Source organism: Pithys albifrons, chromosome 32 (genome assembly GCF_047495875.1).
Source record: "Pithys albifrons albifrons isolate INPA30051 chromosome 32, PitAlb_v1, whole genome shotgun sequence".
Lineage (NCBI taxonomy): Eukaryota > Metazoa > Chordata > Aves > Passeriformes > Thamnophilidae > Pithys > Pithys albifrons.
The window spans coordinates 1,571,159-1,597,377 of record NC_092489.1 but is presented as its reverse complement, the minus strand read 5'-3'; the positions used below and the strand labels follow the sequence as shown (position 1 = coordinate 1,597,377).

General features: G+C 51.2%; 2 protein-coding genes across 2 annotated transcripts in view; one reads left to right on the top strand and one right to left on the bottom strand.

Moving 5' to 3' along the window:
• LOC139684145 (uncharacterized) overlaps positions 1-26,219 on the top strand; it is a 1,342,464-nt gene that overhangs the window by 104,153 nt on the left and 1,212,092 nt on the right. The window contains 1 exon segment of the mRNA XM_071579746.1: positions 19,328-20,001. Within this exon segment, the coding sequence (XP_071435847.1) occupies positions 19,328-20,001 (674 nt within the window).
• LOC139684146 (uncharacterized) overlaps positions 1-26,219 on the bottom strand; it is an 800,710-nt gene that overhangs the window by 202,104 nt on the left and 572,387 nt on the right.

Sequence of the window (26,219 nt, the reverse complement as noted above, 5' to 3'; positions counted from 1 at the left end):
GGGCGGGGACTCACACAATGGGTGATTGACTCTGGGAGCCAGGGGGTGTTGAGCTGTTGATGGCCCATTAGCAGCTCCGCCCCCCTCAGGCTGGGTGTGAAGGTGATAATGGCTCCCTGGGCAGCTGCTGCTAATGGCCCATTGACCTTGGGGAATGATTAGAGGGGGTAGAATACACAGCTTTGATCACCCCCACACAGGGTTAGCTGGTCCCTCCTGCTGAACTAGGACACCTGGGGATGGGGACACCCCCAAGCCAAGCCCTGGGGATGCTTGGAGTGATCCCAGAGGGGGCTGCAGGGCCCCCCAGCCCTGCTGAGCATGTGAAGCCCTGCACGGTGTCTGTGGGCACTGGCTGTAATTTCCATCCTTCTCAAGGAAATGGGGTGAGAAGAACAAAACCTGCTGGTGCCAACACTGTGCCCCAGGCTGGGGGTGGGCAGCAAACCCTCTGCAGGGCAAAGCATTGGGTTGTGGCCACCAGGAGCTCAGGAAAAGGCACACAAGGTCATTTTCTTGCCCAGGATTTCCTGCAGGGAAGGGATCCAGCCCCATCAAGGACATTGGCCCCTCCAAACCCGTCCCCTCAAGCAGAGTCCCCCTGGGATGGGGCAGAGGGGCCGAGGGACGTCACTCACCAGGGCCCCTCCGGGGCACAGCAGGACTGGCACAGATGGTGGTCAGTGCCCTGTCCCTGCCCCCAGGACTTTGTGATCCGGGATAACGGGGGTTTGGCCCCTCTGGACCAGGAGCAGAGCCCGGCAGGGGGTTGGGCTCGTGTCCCTCCAGACTCTGAGTCGCTGTCCATGTGTCACATACAATATTTTATGATATTTTCATTGCATTATCTATAAACTTACTTGTATATTTGTATATTTTGTATATTTTTATTCATAATAATATATTATTTAAAACAGTAGATGATTTCTAATTTGTTGTCTATAGTTCAATTATTTTATTATTCATTTATTTATGCTCTTTTATTCTATATAATGATATCTAAAATTATAAAATAAATAATATAAATAATACATTATTTAAATTAATATTTAAGTTTTTCTTTTTATACTTTTATTTCATATTTTCTATAAATATATTTCTATTTATTTATTTTATATTTGTTTATATTTTTGTGTTTTATATATTTATATTTTTGTTTTCAATAATTTTTATTCACTTATTAAGTAAATATATATTTATTTTTCTTTCCAAATAGTAAACCTTTTTTATACTTAAATTATTCATAATTAAATTGTTGTTGATCAATTATCATCCCCCTGTGCCCTGTGACCCCCATGTGCCACAGAACCGACCCCACTGTGCCCTGTGCCCCCAGCCCTTGCTCTGCAGAGCGTTGCCAGAGGAACAGGAAACCTTTGCACAGACCCCAAAAACTCAGGGAGAGGGATCAGGGCACAAAATGGGGCTGAAATGAAGCAAAGCTGCTTTTTATCCCAACAGCCCTTGGACAGTCCCACCTGGGGGGTGCTGGGTGTGTTGTTCACCCGTCTCCACTCCTGCCCTGCCCTCACTCCAACCCACACTGGCTGCAGGTTCCTGCCTGGAACAGCCTTGGGCTTCTCCTGCCAAGTGGAGGTGACCAGTTGTTCCAAAAATCTCTCTGGGGAGAGTTTGATGGGATGCAAAGCCACTGAGGAAATGGGAATCCCAAATCCATGGGGCACAAGTGTCCCTGTGCCCTGAACACCACTCCAAACCCTCCTCACCCCCCTGCCCACCTGAAAACCCAGGACTTTGGGGTCCTTTTCAAGCCTCCTCCTCCCTATTTCCCATTTGGGTCTCATTCTGCAGCACCACCAGCTGACAGTGCTGATCTTCACAGCTTCTCTTGCCATCAGCCCAGTTTCCCAATTCCTTGCAGAGCCAGGAGCTGAGGGAGCTCAGGGGTGCAGCAGCCTGGGACACAGGGCTGGAGTGGAGCACCTGGAAGCTCCTGGAATGGACTCAGTTTGCAGCCCTTGGCAGGGCTGGGAGTCGGTGGCCGTGGGACCCTCCAGCCCTGGGCTCCTCCCTCAGCCCCTTCCCTCCCCTCCCAGCTGGGTTGGCTCCCCTGGGGCTTCCTGGGGCTGCTGTTGGCCACCAAGGGAAGCATCTTGGAGGCAAAATTGGACCAATTGTGGAGGTTTTCCAGCCTTTCCCTGCTCTTTTCAAGCCCAGATCTCATTTTAGAGGCCACTAAACCCAACACTCCCCATGAGTCTGGAAACCTCAACACAGGGATGGAGAAACAAATGGACCCCAAAGGTAACAGACCCAAAAATCTTCCTAGAGCCTGAAATAAGCATTTTTCTGCCAAAATACACTCCCTGTGACATTTCTTGGCTGCAGAAGGTCCATCCCCAGGATGCCTCAGACTGGCACAAACTTTCCCTGGCCATGACAAGTCCTGAGAGCGACACTGACCTTGGACACCCTCTCACATCGTGACTGAGGTGAGTCTGGCCCCAAAAATGGCACCAGCCAGGCCTCTTATCTGTTTTCTAAAACCATATTTCTACATTCTGCAGACTCTCCTGTGCCTGGGGAAATGGGGCTGAGCACAGCCAGGGCAAGGGGCTCACTGGGAGTGCAGAAACACCTGAGGGGTCAATGCTTGGGCCAAACAGGAGAAAAACAGGTGGAAATTCCTTAAAATGATACAAAAAGGTTTAATTGAGGTTCTTGAAGTGAGGTAGAAGCATGTGAGGGGCTGGAGCTCTGCAGTCACAGGCAGCTGAGCAGGAGACAGATGCCAATGGGTGTTTCTTCCTCAAAATATGGGCTGGGAGGGACTTGAAATGGCTTTTGCTGTTGGTTTTGACCTAATCTTTGGCCTCTTTGATCCCCTGACAGGAGTTCTGACCTGAATCACAGGAATGTCCTCACTCTCATTGGGAAGGGATGAGTCTGGGGTTTGACTGAATTTCACTTGATCTTTGACTTTTCTTCTCTCCTCCATCCTGTGTCATTTTCCACCCCCCAAACTCACATTTTCCCCAGATTAGACACACTTGGACCATTCCATGAAACAACCACAAATTCCCAACCTTGTCCCCTCCTTTTTCTTTGTGTTTTTGGATGTTAAGCCCAGTTTGGGGCCGGCCCCGCAACCCCCCAGCAGTACCTGTTTATAGAGGTACAATGAGGTTTTTCTCATGTATCCAAAACCTGAGGAAAAAAAGAAGTGGAAAAAAAAAATCAGGAAATCGCCCCAGTTTCTTTCAGCAGCAGGAAACAGAATATAAGTGGATAATCCCAAAACCACAGGGACCCCACAGGAGGAGCAGGACAAGGACTCCAACCCCTCTCCCTGAGCAGCAGCACCACCAACAACTGAGTGGGACCCCCATTCCCAGCTCCCTGCACAGCTGAGGGGGGAGGAGGCACAGCTGGGAAGGAGGGAGGGGTGGGGGAAGGGGTTTGTTGGGTTTAGTTCTACTTGTGTATCCCTGTGAAAAGAGACACACTGAAGACAGGTTAATGGAGAAAGATACAGGGTTTTATTAGAAGAAGCTTCCACATTCAAACCCAGGGGGTTTGACCCTCTGGTCAGGAAGTTACAGGGTTTATATACCCACTTTTAACAGTCAATCAGAATTCTCATTTTTCTTTTATGCCCACCCAAAAGTTCTGCCAATCTACCCCCTTCGTCATGGGGGGCAGTTGGGCCTTCTCCTGTTGTTTGTCTTCTGTTATCTTGCAAGTGTCCTGTTCAAAACAGCTCAGCCTTGACAAGGCCTGACAGCTGGTGAGAAAGGCACTTTAATATTCAGACTTCAGATCAGAGCAACTTAGCAGAGACTGTATGAGTCTAACACCTTCTAAAATTACATTAAATTCTTGGGTATCAGGGGAAGGGTCACACCCTGCAGTCAGTTCTGCAGCTTTTGGGCACTTTCTGGAGAGTCAAAGCCGAGATTTTGGAGAGTCAGAGGTTTGATTTGGAAATACTGTAAATCCTTCACTGCTTGGAAAGAGGAAAACGTGCCAATAACCTGGGCTAGTGGAAGGTGTCCCTGCCTGTCTTGGTTTGAGCTGACAAAATGCCAACCCTCCAAGTACAGGGTCAGAGCCTCCCACCCCCCAACACCAAGGAAAGGGAGGAAAAGAGAGGGGAAGGAAAAAACCTTCAAACCACGTTTATACTAAAACTACTTATATTTTACAGACAGAAAGACACAACTAGGAGAGAGTACAAATACTCACACAAATTAAGAGCAACAAGGAACAGTTCCTTACTTCCTAGTACACACACAAAGTCCACTATTCTAACCCCAAAGTATCTTAAAAGACTCAGTCCCCAGAAAACCAGACCCCAGCAGAGAGAGAAGAACCCACATCAAACATTTTACTTCCCAAAACAACTGCTGGGCCGCTGCTGGGCCTGGTCCTCCCCATCTCTCCTGGGACTGCACCGTGTGTGTGTCCTCTCGGCAGGAATGCTGTGGGGTGACTGCCCAAACCACTCCCACACACTGATTCTACTTCCCTGGAAAATGATGTTGTAATATGGTATGGAATAAAACACTATTGGCTGGGAGGAGCCAGCTGTCGGCTTAGCCCAGCCCAGATCAGCTGACAGCCCCAGGCCTAGGCTGAACTTCAAAAACCTCAAATTTAGGCCCACCTAGGTGAACCTTTGACACTCCCCACGGCAGGGTTTGGAGAGGGATGAGCTTTAAGGGCCCTTCCAACCCAAACAATCCTGTGATTCTGTGACTTGAGCTTGAGGAGTTAGTTAAAAACCCAACTCCTCCTCTGGACATGGATCCAATTCCAACCCCCTGCCAGTTTAGGGCTGGTTTAGAACTGGTTTAGAGCTAGTTTAGATCTGGGTTAAGGCCGGTTTTAAGCCTTTTGTTTAAAGCTGGGTTTAGAGCTAATTTAGAGCTGGTTTGGGGCTGTTTTAGGGCTGGTTTTAAGTCTGGTTTTAGGGCTGGATTAAGAGCTGATGTAGGGCTAGTTTTAGGGCTCACTTATTTCTGGTTTAGTGCTGGGTGAGGCCTGGTTTAAGGGCTGGTTTAGGACTGGTTTTAGTACATGTTAAGAGCTGGTTTAAGGGCTGGTTTTAAGACTAGTTTTAGGGCTGGTTTAGGGCTGGTTTAGTGAGATATTAGAGTCAATGTTTTCAATACCTGTATAAACACCAAATTATTTTTTAAGTGCTCTGAGCACTCAAAAAGTAATTTTGACACATTAATTGATCAGAATTATTATATTCTTTATTATAGTATTTTACAATGTTATTATAATCATATCTTATTACAGCTGCTACAGTCCCTCACCCCAGTTGAAAGGACTGAAAAGTGTGGCATTAAAAACTGTCCCTCCACATTTTGGGATGGTGTCTTATACCTGTAATGTGCCAATGGAAAAGGATAATTTAGGGACTGAGTTCTACAGTTTTACTTCTGTGTGACAGGAAGAAAACTCAAAAATATGTGTGTTCTGTCCCAGGTTGTTCCAACCATGAGAAGATCCAGGGTGTAAATATTAATTAGGATTAATCAATTCTCAAGCTGCACACCCAGTCACACTCTCCTTACAACCAGGAGAAAGAAACCTCAGTGGGTAAAAGCTGATGCATGAACTGTAATTTTAGACTTGGAGTCTGAAAAGTTCTTTCTATCCCAGAAAATGTGACCAGCTGAGGGTGTGGATATCACTGGCTGCTCCAAGTTATTCCCCCAGTCCCACATCAATACTGAAAAGAATTAAATTAAAAAAGTTCTGCTACAATCCAGGTCCCAACAAAACTTCCCCATGCAAAGCTTTTTGATTCTCAAAGCTGATAGAAAATGGGAGATTTATGTTGCATTATTGGCAAGTCCATGTGTTGGTTTCCTGGGCAAACCTGGGACTTTCTGCTCCTCTGGTGCTGCTCTGCCCTCAGCCCTGGGCTTGGTGACCAAAGCAGTGAAGTACCAAGGGAGATCAAACTGGTGAGCTGAGGGACTCCAGATTTTGCTGGGATTTGTCCCAAAGATCTCAAGGAGAGTTAAGGAATATTCATTTCCCAGATAAATTTCGGGCACCACGTTTCCTGTTAAATATTGGTGTCAATGTTTTCAATACCTGTGTAAATACCAACTTACTTTTCAAGTGCTATCATCACTTAAAACGTCAATTTTATACATACATTTTTCTATATTATTATATGATTTATTAGAGTATTTTATAGTATTACCATAATTATATGTTATTTTAACTTGCAAATCAACATTCAGAATATCCCAAAATGCAGAAAAAAACTTTTTGTTGTGTACTTTCTTTCTTTCTTTTCTTTCTTTCTCTTTTTCTCTTTTTTTTTCTTCTTTTCTTTTTCTTTCTTTTTTTTTTCTTTTTTTCTTTCTTTTTCTTTCCTTTTTCTTTTTTTCTTTCTTTCTTTTTTCCAGATCCCTAAGTACTTTTCATTCAGGATATTTAACTACTATTTTTTTCCCACCAGACTCTTCCAATATTTTATTTTAAATGTCTAAATCTCTTCCTTTGTTTTCTTTTATCCACTGTTTTTGTCACCCCCTACATGTCTGAGAATATTATTTTCCTTATTTGCTAATTCTTTTGTGACGCAAGTAAAGCCCAGTGCAATTTTCAGTCAGTTCATGGCCTTCTGAACTATATAATGGCAGCTACTCTGAGGGAATTGCCTTTAAAATTGTGCAATTTTCTGGAAAATTAGTTCATTGTTAATTACCTTCAAAGTTCCTTCAGCAATTGTTCGAGGGAGGGTTCATGGGGATTCCAGGCTGAAACCAGACATTATTTAAAATTCAAGTTACAAACCTGTCTCAGTGTACACAAGATGTTTCTTCTTCAAGGCCGAAGTCTAAGTTATAAGTTGTTGTTTTCCATAACTTGGCAGGTGGCAAGGCCAAACACGGACCAAAACTAATGGCATCTCATCACACCTGAATGCACAGGGGTCACCCTGTGCAGGCTCCCCTTTCTCCAGGCCCCTATTTCAGGGTCCTGGGGGTCCTTGGATTCCCCCTTTTCCACACTCCCCCCTCTCCAGGCTGCAGGGCGTGTCTCAGCTCAGCTATCGCCCCTCTCTGCTCCCCATCCCTACAAGTCACCAGGAATCTGGTGTCCATAAAAAGCTGCAAAACACTGAGATGCAGGTAAAAAAAAAGCCCTACAAATATCAAAACTGCGAAGCATCAAGATTCAGCCAAAAGCCACTCCCAAATATGTAGATTAAGCCAAAAAATCCGTCCCAGAAGTTCCCTTTCTCTGGTCTTTTCAATTTGGGGTTCGGGGTTCCACCCTGTCTGAGCTGCCGGGGGGACCCACGTGTATTAGGACGGGTAGGAAGATGTTCTGTCTCCCAGTCCCACGGGTAGACCTGTTCTCCCTCAGCCCGGCGGGTAGACCTGTTCTCCGTCACCACGGCGCCATTCAGTGCTCCCAAACCTGCTGTGTCCGCCCTGCTGGGCCCGCCCTGCAAATGGGGGAGGGGGGGAGGGGCGAGGCCGAACCTGGAACACCCCCGGGAGAAGAGGCGGGGACAGCCATGCTCCTCCTTTTCCTCTTCCTTTTCCAGGATTCCATCTGCACCCGAAGTCATCTCCGGTGAGCGGGAGACCAGGGTGGGAAAGAGAAGGGGCCCCCAAACTCCACAGTGCCCCCGCTACCCCACCAAGGGCCGTGCGGGCTGTGCCATGGAACACGAGAGCCGGGATGTGCTCCGAAAAAGCCCCCAAGGGCACCAGGATGTGCCGCTCCTTGGAGCCCGCGCTGGGGCTGCCGCGGGGCGGGGCCGGAGCTGCACACAGGGACGGCAAAGGGCCCCGACAAAGTGCTGCGGGACCCCCGAGCCGAGCCCCGAATAGCCTGGGGGCGCTCTGGAGGCTTAGTTTGTGTTTGAGGGGATGGTTGAGAGACCCCAGAGCTGAGCTGGGAATGCCCTTTGGGGGATATTAGGTGTCCCTTGGAGGTGTTTTTGGGTGTCCCAGTGTCGGGTCCTGGAAGAGCCCCTTGGTGGGTGGGGGGATGTGGGGATCCCCTTGGTGGGGTTGGTGTGCCTGGGTCAGGCCCTTCATTGACAGGTTGGGGAGGGGGCCTCCCAGTGCACAGGGGACGCCCAGCAGGCCAGACAGGGGAGCCCCCCCCAAACCCCAAAGTGGAGAGACCCAGAGAGGGGGAATTCCTGAGAGGGATTTTTAGTGGCTAAGTCTTGGTGTTTTGGGCTGAATCTTGTGGGTGCAGGGGGGACACAGTGCTGGGGAAGGGGATTTCAGGGTGAAGCAGGGCCAAGGAAAGGGGTGTAGGGGTTGGAGGAGTGGGATGGGGAGTCCAGTGGTCACCAATGTTGGTGAAAGGGGGTCTTGAGGCAGGGACACCCAGAAAAGCTGGGAAAAGAGTTAAAATTTCCCCCCAGTATTCCAAACAGGGCAGGGTGTGTGGTCTCGAAATGCAAGAGTGGGGGTCCCAGAGTCAAGAAAAAGAGGGGTGTGGGGGCTGGAGTGGGTGGGATGTCCAGGAAAGGGGGTTCAGGAGGGTATTGGTGCAGGATAAAGGGCTGCATGGGCATCCCCGTGCCTGGAAATGAGGGATCAGGAAGGTCCTGAGGTCAAGGAAAAGCAAGACTAGAGGTTGGGAGAGGTGGTTGGGGGCTGGAGGTTGTGTCTGTGAGCAGAAAAGTGAAGTCCAGGGGGTGGCAGGGTAAAGGAACAGGGAGTGTGGAGTTTGGGAGAGACAGGATGGTGTTACAATCTGCTTAAATATTGTAGACATAGCTTGGATTCAAAATGTTTCCCCAACAAAGTTAAAACACAATTTATATTACCTCTTAATTAAAAAATTATTATATATATATTTTTAGTTAAGGAGTTGCTAAAAAAATGCAGAGAGAGAGGGAAATAGGAACAGGTAGAAAAACACTGAGAGTAATTTTTAGAAGCAGAGAAAAAAGTTTACCACCAAGCCCAATTTTTTCTGCCAAGTTTGTGTGTGTGTGTGTGTGTGTGTGTGTGTGTCTGTGTGTGTGTGTGTGTGTGTGTGTGTGTGTGTGTGTGAGAGAAGCGATGCTGTCTCTGTTCCTGCAGGCAGAGGTGTGGAATGCAGCTCTTGCAGTGCAGATGTGATGCTCAGTCTGTGCTGCTCTCCCTTGTGCAGCAGGGCTGCTCCTCGCTCTCTGCAGAGCTCTCAGGCTCCGCGGAGCTGTCGCTCACGGGCAGCAGCGGCGCAGCCACCCCAGGTTGAACAGGGCCAGGGCTGGGTTAGCAGGAGCAGAACTGAGGCAGGGAGCAAGGCAGAGCTCAGCTTTCTCCTCAGTCTGCAGGGGCAGGCAGGCAAGCAGCTTGGGTGGGGAAGAAGGAGGGTGAGAAGGTGAGATGGGTGAGGCAGGGAGGAGGTGGGAGAGGTTCTTGGCTGTGGTTCTCTCTCTCCATTCTCCACGCACCCTACGCACCGAAATTCCAAGGTGTTCTTTGGGAGTTTTTATAGAGCCCAAGAAACCTTAGACACTGTTTTTTACAGGTAGCTTGCAAATTTCTTAAAAGCAGGATATAGTTTTAGCTAAGTCATTACAACAAGAGGATGCTGGTGTGAGTTCTCAGCAGGCAAGAAGTTTGGCTGAATTTGCTGCCATGACTTGCAGGAAGCTTGGGGAAAGGCTTTGGCAGGGTGTTTGTTTGTAAGAGAATTCTGTCTTTGTGTAGAACTGCTGACAGAAAATTCTTGGATAGGATGTTTATGACAGGGGAATAATGGGGGAATAATATTTATTACATTTCTCAGTTATTGGTGTGTAACAGATGGGTGGGAAAGGGGGGTCAGGGGGTCCTTGGATTAAAAGTAGGAGAATGTGGGGGTGAGGTTATGTGGGACGGCTGGGAATGGGGGCCTGAGGGTCCCTGGTGTCAAAGAAAAGGGGGATCCAGGGGCTGGGAGAGGCAAGATGGGCAGGAAAAGGGGGGCAGGAGTATCCTGGAGTCAGAGAAAGGGGTGTCCAAGGTTGGAGAACAGGGAATAGCCACGCAGGGGTGTCCCAGAGCCCAGGAAAAGGAGGTGCAGGGGGATAATGATAATAGTAGGGAGGAGAAGGAGAAAACAATGGAATGGGGCTCCAAAGTGCTGATTTCCAAAGGTAGAAAAGTGGGGAGAGGGTGGGGAAGTGTCCCCAGGGAAAGGGATTGCAGAGCAGATCTGCTGATCAGGGTCAGAGCAGGGACTGGAAAGAAGGATTTTGGGAATTCAGGGCAGTGGATGGGGGGATTTCCCTCCCCATGCTGCCCATCCTGTGCTTCCCAGAGCCCAGTCACTCCCACTATGAGCCCAGTCACTCCCACTATGAGCCCAGCTCTTCCCACTATATCTCAGCTGCCCAGAACAGAATCCAAGTTGGCCCAGTATGCCCCTGGTCTGTCCCAACATGGTCTCAGTGATGCCCAGTAGTGCCCAGTATAGACCCAATCATTTGACTTCCTCCCAGTTGCCCCATATGCAGTTTCAGTTTTCTGCTAGCATAGTCCCAGTAACTCCCACTGTGGTCCCAGTCACCCCCAGTATGGTTCCAGTGACTTCAGTCTCTGCCAGTATGGTGTCAGGATGATCCCAGTTGCCCCCAGTCTCTGCCAGAAGGAGCCCAAAGCTCCTGGGTCACGTGGAGGACCCACCCAGAGGAGGGTCCCTCCAAGTTCTGTGGCTGCAGGAAGAGCCACGAGGAGCCAAGGGCCCCCCAGAGCCACCCCAGGCAGTAGAAGGTGGTCCCACAAGGCCTCCTGCTGCCCCTCGTGTCCTCCAGCTTGGGCCCAGTTCTCCCTAGTGTTATCCCAGTTGCCTTCAACATGGTCCCACTTGCTTCCAGTATCAGCCCAGTCTCATGGCATTAGCTCCAAGTGTGCTCCCAGATATTTTCCAGTCATTGCCGATATGATCCAAGTCACTCCCAGATAGTCTCATTATGATCCCAGTATGACTCCAGTGCTCCCAATATTAACCCAGTTCCCCCCACATGCTTTCAATTGCTCGTTTTTACCCCTACTGTGGTTCCACTCCCAGTATAACCCAGTGGAGGGGTGGCTTTATATGTTAGAGAGTCTCTTGACTCTGTTGAACTTGAGGTCAGCAGTGACCAGGTTGAGTGTCTGTGGGCCAGAATGAGGGGGAAGGCCAACAGGGCTGACATCCTTGTGGGTGTCTGTTACAGGCCACCCAACCAGGATGATGAAGGAGATGAATTATTCTACAAGCTGCTGACAGATGTCTCAAAATCTCCAGGCCTTGTTCTTGTGGGTGACTTGAACCTGCCAGATATCTGCTGGGAGCTCAACACAGCAGAGAAGAGGCAGTCTGGGAGATTCCTGGAGTGTATAGAGGATAATTTCCTGCTTCAGCTGGTAAATGAGCCTACCAGGGGTGGGGCCTCGCTAGACCTGCTGTTTATAGAGAGGGGCTGGTGGGAGATGTAGTGGTCAGAGGCTGTCTGGGTACAGTGACCATGAAGTAACAGAGTTTTCAGTCCTCAGGGTTATGAAGAGGGCCATCAATAAAACCTCTTTGCTGGACATCCAGAGGGCAGATTTCAGCCTGGTCAGAAGACCAGTCCAGAGCATACCCTGGGAAACAACCCTCAAAAACAAGGGGGTACAGGAGGGACGGATGTGCTTCAAGAAGGAAGTCTTGAGTGCACAGGAACAGCCTGTCCCAGTGTGCCAAAATGGAAGCCAATGGGGAAGACATCCAGCTTGGTTGTACAGGGAGATTCTGAAGGAAATCAGCGATAAAAAGAGAGCTGACTGAGTGTGTAAAAAAGGGCTGGCTATTTAGGAAGGGTTTAGGAACATAGTTAGGTCCTGTAGGAAGAAAATGAGAGACAAAAGTGCAATTTGAAGTCAGTTTGGCTACTTCTGTTAGGGATGACAAAAAGTGCTTCTATAAATATGTTAATAGGAAAAGGAGGGACAAGGAAAACCTCCTTTCTTTGTTGGACTTGGGGGAGAACATTGTTACCAGAGATAAGGGGAAGGCTTAGGTACTTAACACCTACTTTGCCTCAGTTTTCACCAGTAAGACAGGTGGCCCTGAGGACAACTGGCCTCCTGAGCTGGTAGAAAAGAGACAGGGAGCTGACTAGTCCCGCTGTGTTCCAGGAGGAAATAGTGACTTACTGAGGCACCTGAATCCTCACAAGTCTTTGGGTCCAGATGGGATCCATGCTGGGGTGATGAGGGAGCTGCTGGATGAGCTTGGCAAGCCACTCTCCATCATCTCCCAACAGTCCTGACTCTCTGGGGAGGTCCCAGAGGACTGGAAGTTGGACATTGTCACCCCAATCCACAAAAAATGCTGCAAGGCTGACCCTGGCAACGCCAGGCCTGTCAGCCTGACCTCGGTGCCTGTCAGGGTTATGGAGCAGATCATCCTGAGTGCAATCACACAGCACCTAAAGGATGGGCAAGGGCTCAGACCCAGCCAGCATGGGTTTAGGAGGGGCAGGTCCTGTCTGACCAACCTGATCTCTTTTTATGATCAGGTGACCCATGTGGTGGACGAGGGGAAGGCTGTGGATGTGTCTGTCTGGACTTCAGCAAGGCCTTTGACACTGTCTCCCACAATATACTCCTGGAAAAGCTGGTAGCCCATGGCTTGGACAGGTGTACCCTCTGCTGGGTCAGGAGCTGGCTGGAGGGCCGGGCCCAGAGAGTGCTGGTGAACGGGGCTGTGTCCAGCTGTCGGCCGGTCACCAATGGTGTTCCCCAGGGGTCTGTGCAGGGCCCAGTCCTGTTTAACATCTTTATTGATACTTTAGATGAGGGGATTGAGTCCATCATCAGTAAATTTGCTGATGACACCAAGTTGGGAGGGAGTGTCGAGCTGCTGGAAGGCAGGAGGGCTCTGCAGAGGGACCTGGATGGACTTGAGAGATGGGCTGATTCCAATGGGATGAAGTTCAACAAGGCCAAGTGCAGGTCCTGCCCTTTGGCCACCCCAAACCCTGCAGCGCTCCAGGCTGGGCACAGAGTGGCTGGAGAGCAGCCAGGCAGAGGGACCTGGGGGGACTGAGGGACAGGAAGCTCAACAGGAGCCAACAGTGTGCCCAGGTGGCCAAGAAGGCCAATGGGATCCTGGCCTGGATCCAAACTAGCGTGGCCAGCAGGCCCAGGGCAGTGACCCTTCCCCTGTACTCTGCCTTGGGGAGGCCACACCTTGAGTGTTGTGTTCAGTTCTGGGCCCCTCAATTCAGAAAACAGATTGAGGGGCTGGGGGAAGGCCAGAGAAGAGCAGTGAGGCTGGAGAAGGGACTGGAGCAGAGGTCCTATGGGGAGAGCCTGAGGGAGCTGGGGTTCTTTAGCCTGGAGAAGAGGAGGCTCAGAGGTATTTCCATCACTCTCTGCAACTACCTGAAAGGAGATTGTAGACAGGTGGGGTCTGGTCTCTTTTCCCAGGCACTCAGCAATAGGACAAGAGGACACGGGCTTAAGCTCTGCCAGGGCAGGTTTTAGGTTGAATATCAGGAAGAAGTTCTTCACAGAGAGAGTGCTCACGTATTGGAATGTCCTGCCCAGGGAGGGGGTGGATTCTCCAACCCTGGAGGTATTTAAGGTGAGACTGGACGTGGCACTGAGTGCCATGATCTGATAATCAAAGTGGGGTTGGATTAAGGGTTGGACTTGATGATCTGGGAGGTCTCTTCCAACCCAACTGAATCTGTGATTCCATGAGAACAGAGCAGGGATGGTGGCAAGGCCCTGTCTTGCCAGAGGCAGAGCACAGGCCCAAGGGGAAGAGCAAAAGAGACAGAAGCTCCACCTCCCTCTCTTTTATACTTCTTGATGCTTCTTGATGGTGTCAGATGATATGAAATACCTCTTTGGTTGCTCAAGTCAGGTGATGCTTGTCCCTTCTAATTTGTTTCACATCCTCTGGGCCTGATGAATTGAGGCCTGGCTAAAACTAAAGCTAAAACTACCACACCCCATTACATTCTATTCTCAAGCTCCATTTCTATGATGGTTCAGATAGATTTTACACACTGAGAAATGACTTAACAGAATTCCAGGGATCTTGCTTTCAAGTGGCCACATCCTGGGACTGAGAGGATCTCCTCAAATAATATTTTGGGTGTCACTGGAGTCCTCAGGGTGCTGGAACCCGTGGAGGATCTGCAGCTTTGTCCCACCTGGGTCATCAATAATTGTCACCAAAAGTCATCAGGAAGGAATGAGACCCTCCATTCCCCCCTTTGGAGTGTCTGTGACTCAGACACTCCTTTATTCTGGGCAGAGACAGGGAGAGAATCTCTCCAGCTCCATACAAGCCCTTCCAAGAGTTCTCACATATTTATACTTTTTTTCAAACAAAGAAATTACCATTCTTTTCTTCTGAGATATACAATTCTCTTCATTAATTGGTATTCTATTCTTTATTGGCTGTTTTGGTCAACATTCTTTGGTGCTTTTATCATTCTGCCTCAGGCAAAGTCTCCAACTCTCAGCTGAAATGTCTTTGTTCGTCTCCTCTAAATCTTCTGGTTGCTCCAACATGTCTTTGAGGGACCATAAATTTAAGGTCCCAGATGACCAATCTTCAGCTCCCTCAGGCTTCTCTTTCCTGCAGCCCATCAGAGCCAGTCCAGGGAAACTCAAAGCTTTGGGGCTTTAAAGACCAAACTGATGATTGTCTGTGAGAAATAACATAGTCAACGATTGCCACTAATTAAAAATGTAGGAAAGTTGTATAATTTGCAGCACTAGGAATAACTGGGAAGTGGCTTGTGGGGGCTGAGTTGGGATAGGAAAGAAACAAAGGCCAACTGTGGGAGGAGATCTGTGGAGTCTGAGGCGGTTGACAAGGACATTGAGGGCGCTTGGGGTCTCCTGGGTGAGCTGGGGGCAATTGGGAGAAAGTTTATGCGGTCTTGAGGGGGCTGGGAAGGGATTTGGTGGTTCCTAGTGGGGCTGAGAGGGGCTTGGGGGGGCCCTGGAAGGTCTGGGTAGGGACTGGAAGGAGGTTCCAGGTGATCCTGAGTGGGCTGGTGTGACTGGGAGGAGATTTGGGGGAGGTCCCGGACAGGCTGTGGGAGGTTTTAGGGGCTCCTTCCCCCCGGCCCTGCCCGGAGCTGCCGCCGGACACCCCCCAACACTTTGCCGAGGGTCGGGGCTCCGTGTCGGGGTTTGTCCTCCAGGGCTGGGGCTTCTCCCTGTGCCACAAGGGAAGGGGGTCACCGGGAGTCGCGTGTCACCCCCTCCCCTGCTGTCCCTCTGCCCCCAGCCGGCTGCTCCCAGTGCTCCCAGAAAAGTGTCCCAATTCTCCCCAGTCCCGATCATGGGGGTGCCTGGGGGGCATCAGCCAGAGAAGGCCCCGAATCATTTTCCAGCCAATCAGAGCGCACAGCGCTGATGACTCCACAGTTGCCAGGCAGACCCGAAGCGCCCCGCGCTCCCCACCCCGAGCCCACGCGCGCCCTCCCTCACCCCCAGCGCCCCCTGGAACGGCAATTTGGGGCAGGGAGAGGTGGGGGCGCCCAGGCCGGGCCCTCCCGCCCTGTCCCGGCCGTGGGGGCTGCGGCGGGGGCCGAGTGTGGGCGGGAGCGGCCAAGAGCACAGCGCTGCCCCATCCCGAGCTGCCCCAGCTCCATTTCTGCTCCTCCCGCGGGGAGCGGCGGGGCTGGGGTCAAGGGGGGGCCGAGCGGGGGCCGCTGGGCCTGAGGGGAGGAGAAGGGCTGGAGGGGGCGGGACTGTGGGGGCGGAGATGCGGCAGGAGAGGAGGGACAGAGCAGGGGGAGGAAGCGGGACAGGGGACACGGAGAGGACAAAGCAGCGCGTGGTCGGCGCTCGGTCGGAAGGTCGGTGTGGGGCGGGGGGGGGCGAGAGCGGTTTTGGGGCCCCTCGGGTGGTCCGGGAGGGACCCGCGGAGTGGGGAGAGCGAAGAGGGGCGATAGCGGAGCTGGGGAAGCCCCGGAATGGTGGAATTGGGGGGCGGGAGCACAGAGGGAGCCCCGCGCCCCTTAAACGGGGCCCCGGAGAGGGAGAAACCCCGGCAGTGTGGAGAGGAGGGGGGAGCAGCAATACAGGGGGGAGGTGGGACCCCCCAAGAGCCTGGAGGAGGTGAGAGCCGAGAGAGGAAAGAGCCGTGGGATTCCCGGGATCCCCGGCAGCCCGGAGAGGGTGGGACGGGATCCCCAATACAAGTGGGACCCCCAGCAGTGCAGACAGGGGGACCCCAATAAGCCCACCGTGGAGAATTCAGAGAAGAGGAACTGCTGGGAGGGTTGGTTTGGGCTGAATTTTTGTGTTTTGGAGGTATTTAGGAACACCAGATTGGAGGTGGTGGAGACAGAGGGCGGGACTCGGGATGGCTGCGGGGAGAGGTGAGGGGAGATCGGCAAGTTTGGGGGGCTTTTCGGGACTCAGGGCGGGTTTTGGGGGTCCCACATTACCCACTCACCCCCTACCCCTCCCTGGGACACACCGGAGCCGTGTTGGCCGTGAGAGTGAAGGTGGAGAAGCCGGGTAAGCCCCTCCCCCATCCCGGGACTGCCATCGGGTCCGTCAGGTCCATCCCACATCCTCCTCCCCCACCCCCCAAAAAAAACCCAAAAACCATCCTGAGATCCTTAAACCCCAGACTTAAAACCGCAGGGTTACCCAAATCACCTCCTGGACCTGCCAGAGCCCCTCAAAATGCCCCAGAGTCCCCCCCCCCAAAGCCCCCAAGACTCCCCCAGAGTCCCCCAAAACTCTCCAGACCCCCCTAAACACTGCACAGAACTTCTCAGAGACCCCTAAAACACCCAAGAGAACCTCTCGAGTCCCTCCAATTTTCATCCAGACCCTGCAAACCACCCCAAGACCAACCAATCCCCCACAAACACCTTCCCAAATTCCATCGCCCTCCCTCCAAACCCCCTCCCAGACGACTCCAAATGTCCCCAGGACCCCCAAACAACACCAGAACCCCCCAAGCCTCTCCCAGATATTCTCAAACCAGTTCAGGACCTCCCTAAATTCCCATTCCAGATGATGAAAACTACCCCAGGATCCCCCTAAATGCCTTCCACACCTTCCAGACAACTCAGAACCCTCCAACTGCTTCCAAACCAGCCCAGATACTCCCAACCCTTTCCCATAAACCCTCGTCCCTGACCCCCCAAAACTCCTTGAAGGGACAGTTGAAACAGAGAGAACTGAAGCTTCGGGAGACACGTGGACAGACTGAAAAAGCAGGAAAATCGGATTAATTTGATGGGACTTTTCCTGGAAGCTGAAAGGAGGAAATTGGAGATGATGCTCTTGGAAAAAAGGAATGGTGTGAGCGAGTGAGGGGCAACCACAGTGTGGGGAATAAAGGGAGTCACCCCCAGAGGGGGCTTTGCTTGGGGGGCATCCCTGGATGCTGGAAAATCCTGGGATCTTCACGTGCCTCCAAATGAAGGCGCCTGGCACAGATCCCCTAAAACCCCAAACCATCAAGATTGGGCAAAAAAAAAACCCCAAAATATGCAGATTAAGGAAAAAGAAATTCAAGGCACCAAGATTTACTTCCAAAAAAACCCTCCCAGAAATTTGCTCCCTGTGTTCTCTGTGCTTTGGGTTCTGGGGATCCTCCCTGTCCAGGCTGTTGGGGGTGCCTTGTGTTTTGGGGTCCCCTCTCTGGGGTTCTGCCTTTTCCAGGCTTCTGGAGATCCCGGGAATTTAAGAGGTCCCCCACTCTGTGATCTGAACCCACTGAGTTTCTTTGATTCCCCCCTCTCCATGATCCCTGCAAAGAATGCCGAGTGTCCCAGGGGTCTTTTCTGCCCTGACTCTCTGCTCAGGGTGCTCAGGGACCCCCCCTGGATCCCAAAATGGACAGGCCAGAGAGGGGGCACCCTCAGGACCCCTGGCATCCTAGAGAAGTGGGGCCCTTGGGAACCAGCACCCCAAGCAGAGAGTCAGGGGAGGAGGGACTGCGGGGGCCCGAAATCCCCTCTGGTGTCCCTATTTGGGGGTTGAATCTTGGTGTTTAGGGCTGAATGTTGAGGGTGCATGGGGGACACAGAGCTGGGGCAGGGGGTTTTCTGGGACTCCCATGGCCAATGAAAGGGGTGTAATTGCTTGGAGAAGTTGGATGGAAAGCCCAGGGGTCCCCTGTGCCCAGGAAAGCAGGGTACAGGGGTCCTCGATGTTAAGGAAAGGCGGGTCATGATGTAGGAAAACCCAGAGTGGCCAGAATAGAGGGGTTCAAGGTGTCCCTCAGTGTTCCAAAAAGGATCTGTGGTCTGGGAAATGCAGGAGTGGGGGCACTGGGGGTCCCAGAGTCAAGGCAAAGGTGCGTGTGGGGACTGGAAGAGGTGGGATGGCCTGGAAAAGGACTGCAGGGGAGTGTTGGTGTAGGATAAGTGGGGCAGGGACATCCCAGTGCCTTGGAATGGATGATCAGGATGGGCCCAAGGTAAGGAAGGGTAGGACTAGGAGTGGGGAGAGGTGGTTGGGGGGTGGAGGTGGTCCCTGTGGCCAGAATAAGGGGAGTTGAGGAGATGGCAGAGGAAAGGCAAAGGGATTGTGATGTCTGGGAAAGGCAGGATGAGAGGGAAAAGGAGGGCAGGGTGGTCCTGGAGTCAAAGAAAGGGGGGTGTGAGGGCTGGTAAGCCAGGAATGGCCGGGCAGGGGGTTGTGGGGGCCTGGTAGCCTGGGGAGGGCAGGGACCCTGGAGAGGGAGGACCCCCAATACACAGGAGACCCCCAGGAGCCCAGACAGGGGGGACACACAGAATGCCAAAAGGGAGAGGTGAGAGACAAGAAGGTCCTGGGAGGGTTTTCTTGAGCTAAATCTTGGTGTTTTGGAGGTTTTTATGGACACAAGATGCCCAGTGACTTTTAGAGAGGGGTTTGAGCAACCCAACCCAAGGCACTCACAGCTTGTTTTCCCCAAAAACCAGGATTTATCCTTCTGAAGGTGTGTTGGAATGGCGGAGGAGGCGGCGAGGAAGGGGAAGATGCCCCGGGGCCCCCAGGCAGGTGAGGAGGAAGTCAGTGCCCCTTTGCCCCTCTCTTGTGCTGCATCTTCCAGCCCAGCATGGCCCCGGCTGCAGGACAACCCCGCTGCCGACGCCGTCCTGCCGGGGCCGGGTTTGGGGGGATGTCCTTGCCCTTCCCTGTGGGCCGGAGGCAAATGCCCTGAGTGTCCTTGTTCCTTCCTGCCCCAGGCCCTGAGCTGAGCACGGGGAGCACGGAGGACAAATCCCCCCAGCAGAACCTGGTGGCAGAGGCCACTTTGAACAGCTCCACAGAGCAGGAAGTCACCGAGGAGAAAAAGCCACGGAGATCCCTCAGGAGGAGAAGGTCTCAACCGAGTTTTGGGTCCTCGGATCAGGATAGAGCCACCCAGGGTGGGAAAGATGGCCAGAGCTTCAAGCAGAGCTCTGACCTCGGAGTGCAGCAGCAGCTTCAGAGCAGGGAGAAGCGCTAAAAGTGCTTGGAATGTGGGAAGGGATTCAGCAAGAGCTCCAACCTGATTCGCCACCAGCACATCCACACCGGGGAATGGCCCTACACCTGTAGGGAATGTGGGAAGGGCTTCAGTCTTAGCTCCCACCTGATCAGCCACCAGATGATCCACACTGGGGAACGTCCCTACGAGTGTTCCAAGTGTGGGAAGAGGTGTCGGACCAGCTCCAATCTCCTCGTACATCAGCGCACACACACAGGGGAGAGGCCCTTCTGCTGCACCGACTGCGGGAAGAGATTCAGCCAGAGCTCGAACCTCATCAGGCACCGGTGTCTCCACACCGGGGAGAGGCCTCACATATGTGGGGACTGTGGGAAGAGCTTCATTCGTAACTCTGAGCTCATCAACCACCAGATGACCCACACTGGGGAAAGGCCGTTTGAGTGTTCCGAGTGTGAGAAGAGGTTTAAGACCAGCTCAATTCTCCTCGAGCATCAGCGCACACACACGGACGAGAGGCCCTTCTGCTGCACCGACTGCAGGAAGAGATTCAAACATAACTCCACCCTCATCACCCACCGGCGTATCCGCACTGGGGAGAGGCCTTATGAGAGTGCGACGAGTGTGGGAAGAGCTTCACCCGGACCTCTGCCTTGACCAAACACCAACGGACCCACCAGTGAGGGAAGCCCCACAAGTGCCCCGACTGTGGGAAAAGCTTCATCTGCTGCTCCATCTCTATCACCCACATTCCTTGTGACCCACATTAGGAAGACCCCTGGCTGGTGGTCTCCACATCCTCCTGGTTCTCCGTGGGCACTTGAATTAACCCAGGAGGAGGAACATCCATGGTGTCATGGGTTTAGTTAGGCCGAGATTTAGGCTGTAGTTTTTAGAGCAAAGCCTTGGACAATCAGCTGACTCCTACTGGCCAACTCTGTTGCATCCCATATCCTGACATCATCTCAGATAGAAGAAGAGAGGGAGGAGGGATTTTCCTTCTTCTTCTTGCCGGATGAGCAAGGAGTTTGTTGGCATTGCAGAGCTCCTGGGGGGAGACCAAGATACTGAGAAAGTTGAAATTTATTTCCTGTTTGTTCTTGCTACCTTTTATTCTTAGTCTGTAATTTGTATTTGTTTTGGTTTCTATTTTATTTTCTGTTTAATATACCTTGTTCTGCTGAACTATGTCCTGTGTTTTGGGTTTTATGGCCTGAGTTGAGCCTCTTGCATTTTGGAGGGATGAGATGACCCTATTGACAGAAAAATCCTGCTGTTTGTAAACAATTTTTAGGGGTTCTAAATGGCTCTTGGGAGTCCCCCCCTCATTCTGGGGGTTGCAGAGACCCCCTGGCTCCACTGGGGCCTGAGGGGGGTTATAATGCCCAGTTTTGAGCTGTTGCAAGAGGCTTGTGGAGGGCCCAAGTCTGATGCACATCCCACCTACAGGAGGGTGTCCCCCCTTCCTCCAGGCCTGCTGGGGTGGGGCTGAGACCCCTCCCCACACAGGGATCACCTACGGTTCTTTCTGGCAGATGAGGCTCCTCATGCACTGGGACCAGCCCAGCTGGTGTCACAGAATCCCAGAATGTGCTGAGTGGGAAGGGACCCCCAAGGATCATGGAGTCCAACCCTCAGCCCTGCACAGGCCCATCCCCAAGAGTCACATCCTGTGCCCCAAGTTTACACTTAAGGCTGAGAGGAAATAGAACCCACCAATCCCAATACAGGTGGGTCCCCCGGCAGCCCAGACAGGGTGGAAACCAGAACACTGAGGTGGAAAGACCATAAAGGGGAACTCGTGGGAGGGATTTTTTGGCTTAATCTTCATATTTTGAAGTGGGTTTTGGCTGAAACTTGATGTTTTTTAGTTTTGATATTTCTGAAGGTTTTTTGCCAGTATCTCAGTGTTTTGGAGCTTTTGATGGACACCAGGTGCCCGGTGACTTCACAGACAGACAGACTATTCTGAGTTTGAAGGACCCACAAGGTTCGAGTCCAACTCTTAAGTCAATGGCCCACACGGGGGATTGAACTCATAACCTTGGCATTATTGCAACCAAGTTTTAACCCACTGATCTAATCTCAGGTGCTAGAGATGAGGAGGGGAGAGGGGCGAAAGCTGAGCTGGAGGCCCCCCAGCAGCCTGGAGACAGGGGAGTGTGGAAAAGGGAGCCCCTCAGAACTCCCAGGACCCTGAAACAGGGGCCTTTAGGTGGGGGAGCCTGCACAGGGGTGACCCCTGAGACAAAAAAGTGGAGAACCCAAAGAGGGGGAATCTCTGGGAATGGCACCCTGAAGCAGAGTCAGGGCAGAAATTACTCCTGGGTCCCCAACACCTTTGGCAACTCTGAGACTTCCATTCTGGACAGGAGAGATCCCCAGAACCCCAGAGTGGAGAGACCAGAGAGAGGAAACTTGTGGGACTCTTTTCAGGGACAGAAGGATCATTGTTTGGACTATTGTTTGGCTGAGTCTTGATGTTTTGCAGTTCTTAGTCGTTGATCTCGATGTTTCTCAGGATATTTGTTCTAGGGAGGGTTCAGAAGGACTCTGAGCTGAAACTATGACACCATATAAAACATGAGTAAACTTCATTTATTCAAGTGAAATAGCAAAGGAAAGAAGAAAAAGTGAGAAGAGGGAACAAAAACCAAACCCCAAGAGAACTCCTACTCACTCACACACCACTCACACAGTTCCTACACCTCTGACACCGTTCCCATCCATGCCGACCCCAGTGTGCTCAGGATCCCCAGTCTGAGCAGCTGCTGCATCCTTGGCCTTGGGTGGCTCAACACACTCAGCAGCGTCCCCGTGGGAGTCACCGCTGTCCTCGGTGCCAGCACACACCTCCTCCTGGAGCAGGGACTGTCTGTTTGGATACACTTGCTCTGGGACGTCTGTCTGGGTGTCTGTGGCCAGCACAGCCCAGAGAAAGGCCACCACTCCCTCCCCCCATTATGTAACTGGAGACCCCCTGAGCCTGCACAGTGTCTATCGAGGGTCTCCCTTTCTTGGTCGGTCAGGAATTTTCATCATCTTCCTCACCCTTTTCTCCTTGACTCATCCTTGAGTGGCTGTCAACAAGCAGCCAGGCTGCAAAACAGTCCCTGTGTACACAAGATGCTTCTCCTTCAGGGCCGAAATCACTCATTATCAGTTCTTGTTTTCCATCACTTTCCAAGAGAAGAACAGACTCTCAGAGGCATCAAGGCCAGTCACAGAACAAAACAGCACCTCATCCTGCCTAAATACAGCGTGGGAATCCTCTTGAACCTGTAACAGAAAATTGGCAATGAGGGTGAGCTTCTGAGAGCACAAAAACTGACACAGAGGTGAAGAGGGTTAAGTCAGTGCAGGGCACAGCTGGACTGACAGACATTGTTCCCCAGGGCATAAAACCCAGGGCTCAGTCAGGGCAGGGCACAGTTGGACTGACAGACACTGTTTCCCAGGGCATAAAACCCAGGGCTCAGTCAGTGCAGGGCACAGCTGGACTGACAGACACTGTTCCCCAGGGCACAAAACCCAGGGCTCAGTGCAGGGCACAGCTGGACTGACAGACACTATTCCCCAGGGAACACAGACAGGGCTCAGTCAGTGGATGCGGAGCTGCAACAAGAGATGCTGTTCCCAGTATGTGGGTGGCCACAACTCATATCTGTGTTTTTCCTTTATCTGCTGTGAAGACAGTGCCATACCTTTTTCTTATTGCATAGTGTAGACCCTGTAGGTGTAACCTGATCCCCTCTGCAGTCAGTGCTGTGATAGCACAGTCAGCAAAAACCCCTCAGTCCTTTGTGTGTGTGGTGTCACAGGACGATATCGAGTGAAGTGTGTTAAGAGTTTTTATTTTTGTTGGAAGTGTTGTGATTATCTGTGTGTTTTGTCTGTGTAGAATAGTTTGTTGTTGTATTGTATTTATAGAGTAGAGATGTTCTTTAAGAAGAGCCTCAGTCTGTGGCTCCTCCAGTGGAGCCACCAGGGTGGACACAGGAACTGTAGAGTGCACTGTGGGATAAGCTACAAATTTCTACAGGCATTAAGTTTGAACTGTGGGAGGCCAAAGACCCCATGGGAGTGTTGAAATACTGAGAAGAATTTGTGCAAACTCCCCATCCATGATCCAAAGAGTGGCTCAGTCACACCTGATGAACGGCCAGGTGCTGTTGGTTACATCAGAAATGAAACAAAAAGCTGAAGCTGAGGCAGAGAGACACATAAAAACTGAACAGGGAAGAGACCAAGCCCCCACACCGGAATGATGTGTGTTTAGAGACGACCCTCACCCCTTCACCCAGTGTACCATCTGGTGGGAATAAACAGGGGGTCTGAGTGCTTGTGTACACGGCGGGGAGGTCACTGTAATACACAGCAATCCAGACAAACCACAGAGAAAACCTGCCCTGGTGTGGGGGCTGGGGGATCAACCAGTATCTGAGAAAATGACTAAATTGGAAATGTAAATTGGGCACTGAGACCCTCACAGATATTCTGTTATTGCTTCAAACTGTGAATACATCATATAAATACATATATTATGGGGTACATCCTTAGAAATCAGAGGTACATATCAGAAATTTGGTGCCACGTGGTGGCTCCATGCCAGAGCTGTCACTGTGGGACTTACACAACAAGAAGCAAACATTCCCACAGCTACAGAAATTGTAAAGATGAAACAGTGTAAATTTCTGGGAGGAGATGCAGAAATTCAAGCCACTCTCAATGCTTTGTTCCAAGCAGGTGGTGTCTCTTCTGCACATTCTCCTGTTCACAGCCCTGTCTGGGCTGTGAAGGACTCGGGTGGCAGCTGGTGGGTGACTGGAGATTCCAGGGCAGTGAACAAACAGACACCCCCACAAGTGCTGCTGTTTCTGAAGCTGCAACATCAGTGCCCCACCCCCAGACACATCCAGGGACAGGGGACACTGTTATTGATGCAGCCAATGCATTTGTCACAATTCCAGGTCCATCCAGGGCACAGGATCCATTCCCATTTCTGTGGGGTGGGAACCAGGACACCTTCACTCACCTGCCCCAGGGCTACAAGCACAGCCCTGCCTTTTGTCCCCAAGCCACACACTGCACTGGAGCACAACACACTGCACCTGCCCAGGTACAGATCCTTCAGGGCACAGATGGTCTCCTGACACAGGGATCTGATCACCATCAGGTGCAACAATAACTGGATGCCATCTTTGCCTTGTTAAGGTGCTGTGGATGGGCAGTGAATCCCACAGAAATACAGGGGAAGAAGAATTCACCCCACGAAGTCAAATATTTTGGAAGCAAAGAAGCCGAGAGAATTCATCAAATCCCAGAGAAAGCCTTGGCCAGCATTCAAACCTGTCCCACTCCAGAAGATAAGAAAGGAGTACAGCACTTTTTAGGTGCTGTTGGGTGCTGGAGATCACATGTACCTGGTTCAGCAGTGCCACTTAAGCCATTGCACAAAGTTACCCAAAAGCAGGCTCAGTTTGAACAGGGGTCAGAACAGCAGAGTTAGTGAGCCAAAGACACACCGAGCCTGACCAAGGGACCCACAACATGCCCAACTATCAAATAGGTGGGTAGGGAAAGACCTCCAATCAGCTCACAGACACCCAGAAACAAACAGCATGGTTTCCTGAGGGCAGGGCAGGGATTCGCCGTGGCAGACCATGCTGGAAAGCTGCAGCACTCACTGCAGCCCCACACACACAGTTGGTGGCTGAGGGGGAAGGAGGCAGCAGCCACTTGGCTGAATTGGTTGCTGTTTGGCAACCATGGACACGACACCACCCAATGCTATTTGTTCCCTGTGCATGGACTCTTGGGCAGCAGCACAGGGGCTGTAAACTGGCTGGGCAAGTGCCCTGCTGTCCTGAGGAATAAGGCTCTCCCTGAGTCAAACCACAATTACAATCTGCAGTTCAGGCCAAGGGAGGTAATTTATTGAGTTTCACATGACAATATACAGAGCTCAGAGGCAGAGACTGAGGCAGGGGCAGGGTTACTGATAACCTCCCCCACGGGGGATGGATCAGGGCTTTGACCTCCTTGCAAATGGAACACAGACCCAGCAGGTGGGGGGTGTTGGAGGGTGAGGGCAGACAGAATACACACATGCAAACACAAACAGCCTGTGGTGTTCTGGTGCCTGGGCCTGCCAGTGGCAGAAGATCAGCTGTCCTTTGCTTATCTCCAAGGGTTGCTGTTCAGGAAATTTAACTCCATATCTGCCATCTCCAAAACTTCCATTCCTACATCTCGGCCTTTCTTGTTTTATACCTGAAAAACTGAAACTTTTAAAATTACAATAAATCATACATTGCATACAAGACAATAAACAAAAATTCAGAGCATAATACAAAAATGGAAACAGACCCATTAATACCAGACCCATCAATAAATGCTTTTCCAACTAGGGTTTCAAGATAAACAAGTCATCCAAAGGTTTCTGAAATCCTTAAAGCCTATATGTATTGATTTAAAATGATCACTGTTTCATTCAGAATTTATTCTTATGAATCTTTATTTAAGAGAACCTTAAAATCTTCATTTAAAATGACTTATAAATGAATAATCTTAATCATACAAATAGGTTTAATTATTTTTTAGGGTTTCTGCTTTCCTTGACCTTTAACTTTATGTACGTATTTCTGCAAATGAATAACTTTGTACTTTTGTCAGTGGGTCCCTGTGCATAGATGGGGGAGTTGTGGCTCTGTCAGTGGGGTAAGTGCATTCAGGAGTCACATCCATACATGATTCCTGTACTCACACACATCCATCCAGGCCAGCCCCCAGTCATGCAATCACTCAAAACAGCCTTAGAAATTTACTTGCTGTGCCTTATA